Source organism: Moschus berezovskii, chromosome 16 (assembly GCF_049115385.1).
Source record: "Moschus berezovskii isolate FMDL1 chromosome 16, NW_MosBer_1.0, whole genome shotgun sequence".
Taxonomy (NCBI): domain Eukaryota; kingdom Metazoa; phylum Chordata; class Mammalia; order Artiodactyla; family Moschidae; genus Moschus; species Moschus berezovskii.
The window spans coordinates 8697973-8704061 of NC_142475.1; the positions used below are offsets into that span (position 1 = coordinate 8697973).

At 43.8% G+C, this 6089-nt stretch overlaps 1 protein-coding gene across 1 annotated transcript in view; it reads left to right on the forward strand.

Moving 5' to 3' along the window:
* Positions 1-4006, forward strand: part of LRRC69 (leucine rich repeat containing 69) — a 68368-nt gene extending 64362 nt beyond the window's left edge. The window contains exon 8 of the mRNA XM_088844658.1: positions 3314-4006. Coding sequence (XP_088700784.1) covers positions 3314-3436 — 123 coding nt within the window. The 3' untranslated portion in view covers positions 3437-4006. The remainder of the gene's footprint in view (positions 1-3313) is intronic.
* The last annotated feature ends 2083 nt before the right edge of the window (positions 4007-6089 follow it).

Genomic DNA, 6089 nt, shown 5'->3' on the forward strand with positions numbered 1-6089 from the left:
AACCCCACCATAGAGCTACCAGAACTTACAGAGGACTGGGAAATAGACTCTTGGAGGGCACAAACAGAACCTTGTGTGCAGAGGACCCAGGAGAAAGGCGCAGTGACCCCACAAGAGACTGCCCCAGACCTGCCCGGGAGTGTCCAGGAGTCTCCGGCGGAGGTGTGGGCTGGCAGTGGCCTGCTGCAGGGTTGGGAGCACTGGGTGCAGCACTGCACGCATGGGACCCTTTGAAGGAGGTCGCCATTCTCTTCATCACCTCCATCATAGTTTGGCCCCAGGTAAAGAACAGGGAGGGAACACGGCTCCACCCATGAACAGAAAATTAAAGATTTACCTAGCATGACCCCGCTCATCAGAACAAGGCCCAGTTTCCACCAGTCTCTCCCATCAGGAAGCTTCCATGAGCCTCTTGTCCTTCTCCATCAGAGGGCAGACAGACTGAGAAACACAATCATGGAAAACTAACCAATCTGATCCCATGGACCACAGCCTTGTCTGACTCAGTGAAACTATGAGGCATGCCGTGTGGGGCCACCCAAGACGGACGGGTCATGGTGGAGAGTTCTGACAAAATGCGGTCCACTGGAGAAGCCAATGGCAAACCACTTCAGTATTCCTGCCTTGAGAACCCCATGAACAGTATGAAAAGCTAAAAAGATCGGACACTGAAAGGTGAACTCCCCAGGCAGGTAGGTGCCCAAAATGCTACAGGAGATCAGTGGAGAAATAACTCCAGAATGAAGGAAGAGACGGAGCCAAAGCAAAAACAACACCCAGTTGGGGATGTGACTGGTGATGGAAGTAAAGTCCGACGCTGTAAAGACTGCATAGGAACTGGAGTGTCAGGTCCATGAATCATGGTAAATTGGAAGTGGTCAAACAGGAGATGGCAAGAGTGAACATCAACATTTTAGGAATCAGCGAACTAAAATGGACTGGAATGGGTGAATTTAACTCAGATGACCATTATATCTACTACTGTGGGCAAGAATCCCTTAGAAGAAATGGAGTAGCCGTCATAGTCAACAGAGTCTGAAATGCAGTACTTGGATGCAATCTCAAAAATGACAGAATGATCTCTGTTTGTTTCCAAGTCTAGCCATTCAGTATCAAAGCCTATGCCTCGACCAGTAATGCTGAAGAAGCTGAATGGTTCTATGAAGACCTACAAGACCTTCTAGAACTAACACCCCCAAAAAGGTGTCCTTTTCATTGTTCATTTCAGGTGAACAGTAAACTGAATCTATTATACAAATACATATATCCACTCTTTTTTAGATTCTTCCCCACTATAAGCCACTACAGAGTACCAAGTAGAGTTTCTTGTGCTATACAGTAGGCCCTTATTAGTTATCTATTTTATATATATGCCATTCGCAGCAACATGAGTGGGCCTAGAGAGTCTCATACTGAGTGAAGTCAGTCAGGCAGAGAAAGACAAATATCACATGATGTCACTTACACGTTGAAACTGGAAAAAGACTGCTTTTAAACACACATATATTCTTAAAGACTAGTTACAAATGTAGAAAATAAACACGGTTATGGGGTGTAAAGGGTGGGGGGAGCAGATAAGTTGGAAGATTGGATCGACACATACATATTTTCAATTTTTTGAGGAACCGCCATACTGTTTTTCAGAGAAGGAAATGGTACCCCACTCTAGTATTCTTGCCTGGAAAATCCCATGGACAGAGGAGCCTGGTGGGCTACAGTCCATGGGGTTGCAAAGAGTCGGACAGACTGACTGACTTCACTTCACTTCATACTGTTTTCCGCAGAGGCTGCACCGATTTACTTTCCCACCAACAGTGTGTGAGGGGTCCCTTTTCTCCAGTGGTTGTTGTTTTTTGCCTTTTGGGTAGTGTCCATTCTAATGGGTAGGAGGTGATAGCTCATGGTTTTTATTTCCCTAAAAGTTAGTGATGTCGCACATCTTTTCATATGCCTTTTGGTCTTCTGGATGCCTTCCTTGGAAAAATGTCTATTCAGATTCTCTGCCCATTTTTGAATCAGGCTTTTTGTTGTTGACTTTTATGAGTTCTTTACCTATTTTGGATGTAAATGCCTTATTTGATACTTGATTTGCAAATATCTTCTGTTGGAGGTTGTCTTTTCTTGATGCTGATGGTTTCCTTTGCCATGCAAAAACATTTTAGTTTGATGTGGCGGTGGTGATTTAGTTGCTAAGTCATGTCCAACTCTTGCGACTTCATGGACTATAGCCTGCCAGATTCCTCTGTCCATGGGATTCTGAAGGCAAGAATACTGGAAATTTATTTTTGTTTCCTTTCCCTGAAGAGATGTATCTAGAAAGATATTGCTAAGACCAGTGTCAAAGAGTGTAATGTCTGTGTTTTTCTGAGGAGTTTCATGATTTCAGGTTTTACATTCAGTTCTTTAAAGCTGAGTTTTGTGTATGATGTAAGATAATGGTCTATTTTCATTCTTTTGTATGTGGCTGTTCAGTTTTCCCAGTACCATTTATTGAAAGAGACTATCCTTTCTCCATTGTATGTTCTTTGCTCCTTTGTTGTAAATTAACTGTCCATATATGTGTGGATTTATTTCTGAGCTCTTAATTCTGCTTCATTGATCTGTGTATATTTTTCTGTCAATACCATGATATTTTGATTAATTTAGCTTTGAAGTACAATATGAAATCAGGACTGTGATACCACCATCTTCTTTTTCTTAAGGATACTAATGTCCTCTTGACTAAGATAAAACCTTCATTCATTCTACTTAAAAATGAGTAGAAGCTGAAACCCCATGCTTGGTTACTCCTAACATCACTTTGTTCTTGCTTTTAAAGCTTTTCAATTTTTTTTCTACAAGAAAACCATGGGAAGTAGTGCTGGGATGAGAACTTGACTCCTTTTCTCTGTGGGACAACAGAAAAGTAGGGGGGAAGTTATGAAAATGTGTAGTACAGTTTGCATAGATGAGTAGCTTTTGCAAGTGTGGTTCTGTCCAGCAGCATCCACATCACTTGAAAACTTGTTGGAAGTGCAGATTATCTGTCCCCACCCTGAACCACTGCGTCAGAAACTGGGAGAGTATAGTACGACACTCGGTGATTGAAGACTCCTCCAGGCGATTCTGATGCACTCGCCTAAATGAGACCCCAGGGACAGACCAAGATAAATTTGCTGTGGGTTCAGAAAAGCAAGAAATTTAATAATAGCTTATTTTTAAACCCCACTATTCATGTGACTGATTGGTGGTGGTTCTTATGGAAAGCTGGGTGATTTTTCATCTTATGTTTGTTTTATTACCACGTTACCTTCCTAACTAGGCCTTTTTTTAGTTCACTTCAGGACATGGTCCTTCATGCGGCAGGGTTGCCTCTGGCACACCTGAGAAGCTAAATAAATGGAGCTTAACTGAGAGGCTCTCAGTTTTGAAGAATGCAAGAGTCAAGCCCCACTGAGACAGAGTTGTGTCGGGGAAAATTTCTAAAGGCTCCATTAACCAAGAATGCATTTTAAACAAAACAAAACAAAAAAAAGGTACAAATGAAAGTCATAGGAGCTCACTTAAAAATGAGTTGCAGGAATAAACTGTGTATGTTTGCCGAGGGAAAACTACTGAGAAAATTGATTTTGATTGGGGCAATACTTTATGCAACCTATGTTGTTGAAAAGTGTGTTTGTTTACCATTTTAATCTCATGACCTCAGCTACAATTTATGTGCCAACCTTGGTTTTGGGGGGAAAATTGTATTCACTCGTTTATCTATGTGTTTGCTTATTCAACAAGCATTTCAGGTATTCTTGAAGCTCAGGGGACATGGAGACTGTTGACTGTCTACCTCCACATTTTTTACCACACCCCTCCCCCCCCATATCTCAAGTTACCGAGACTTGGTTTCTGCCACATTATTCCGGAAATGGCCTTTCAGAGGTCATCAGTGACTTGCTACCAATCCAGCTGCTCCTCATCTGGCTGTTCTGTAGGTTTGGTCTTGATTGACCATCTTCTGCCTCTTGGAACTTTATGCCTTCAGGTTCAGTTCAGTTCAGTTGCTCAGTCGATGTCCGACTCTCCGCGACCCCATGAATCACAGCCCGCCAGGCCTCCCTGTCCATCACCATACTCCCGGAGTACACTGCAAGACTCATGTCCATCGAGTCGGTGATGCCATCCAACCATCTCATTCTCCGTCGTCCCCTTCTCCTCCCGCCCCCAACCTTTCCCAGCATCAGAGTCTTTTACCAGTGAGTCAACTCGTCGCATGAGGTGGCCAAAGTTTTGCAGTTTCAGCTTTAGCACTGAGTCCCTCCAATGAACACCCAGGATTGAGTAGCTCCTTTAGAATGGACTGGTTGGATCTCCTTGCAGTATAAGGGACTCTCAAGAGTCTTCTCCAACACCACTAGTTCTAAAATAGCATCGATTCTCTTCGGCGATCAGCTTATCTTCAGAGTACAACTCTCACATCCATTTACATGACCACGGGGAAAAACCATTGCCTTGACTAGACGGCACCTTCTGTTCTAGGCAATAGTAGCATGTCTCTGAACTTTTTAATATACTATCAAGGTTGGTCATAACTTTCCTTCCAAGGAGCAAGCGTCTTTTAATTTCTGATGGCTGCAATCAGCAATCTGCAGTTAGGATCATTATTTTCCTGATGGCCTCTTGCTCATAGCTTTAACTGAATTGTCTTCAGATATCTTCATGCAAGACCATACGGATTCTATGAGATAGAGAAATGATTCTCCTAGAATCCCATTTTAAAAACATTGTGGCTTTTAGCACTGGGTTTTCTTTACCGTGAGGGAACTCACCTATTCCCACCAGTTTGCATTTAGCTTGGCACTTATCTCTAGGGGAGTAGCTGCTACATGGGCTCTAGCTGCCCTGCCACATGCTTGGATCTAAAATAGATTCTCTTCTTCAACCAGGGGTCATGTACTTAAGCCTCCCCTGCATTGTGAGGGCTGGACTGTCTTAACCACTGGACCACTGTTTTCTGTTCTAGGAATATAGCAGTGAACAAAACTCTGGCAAGGTCTCTGCATTTTATAGAAAGCTTATATCTGGGCCTGATGGGGTAATGGGGAGCAAACAATAAAATCCAGACAAATAAGTATGGTGATATGTACTTCTGAAGAGAAATAAAATAGGATTCAAGAGATAGAGAAATGATGAGAATACTTTTTGAAAGGCAACATTGTGGCTGTGCTGGGTGTTCACCGTGGGGTGTGAACTCTTCCTTGCATCCCTTTGCCTTTCTCTGGGGGCTGCACGTGGGCTTAGCTGCCCTGCCACATGTTGGATCTTCAGTCCCCAACCACGTGTCCAAACTCTGTGTGACCTCTGCATTGGAGGGTGGCATTCTTAACCACTGGACTCACCCGGAAAGTCCCCAAGGATACATTTTATAGAGAGTAATTCTGGGCCTGATAAGGTAATATTTGATAAAAAATCTGAAACAAGTAAGGGAATGAATTCTGTGCTTGCCAGTTGAGTCCTTCTCCAAAAAGTGCAGAAAGAATGCTGCTGCTGCTGCTAAGTCACTTTCAGTCGTGTCCGACTCTGTGTGACCCCATAGACGGAAGCCCACCAGGCTCCCCCGTCCCTGGGATTCTCCAGGCAAGAACACTGGAGTGGGTTGCCATTTCCTTCTCCAATGAAAGAACGCTAGAAACCACCAAAGTGAAGTCGCTAAATGTGTCCGACCCTTAAAGAGAAAGCATGACTCTGCAGCCTACCAGGAGACTCCATCCATGGGATTTTGCTAGGACCGACTCTGTGGACATGGAGTGGCTTGTCAGTGAACTCCGAGAAAGAACGCTAGATAGGGAGGCACTGGCAAATAACTAAATGGGGTCGCGGAGAAAGTCATGACACGAGCTGAGCGACTGAACTTAGTTTTGAACTGGAACTGTATGATCATGCATGATCACAGGAAGGATGCATCTGGGGAAGGATGCATCTGCTTCTGCCCTGTGTTCAGAACCATTATTTAATTAAACGAGAAATTTAATGTTACTCCACATATATATGGGTGTCCATTGGCATATGCATGCAATGCGGGATACCTGGGTTCGATCCCTGGGTTGGGAAGATCCCCTGGA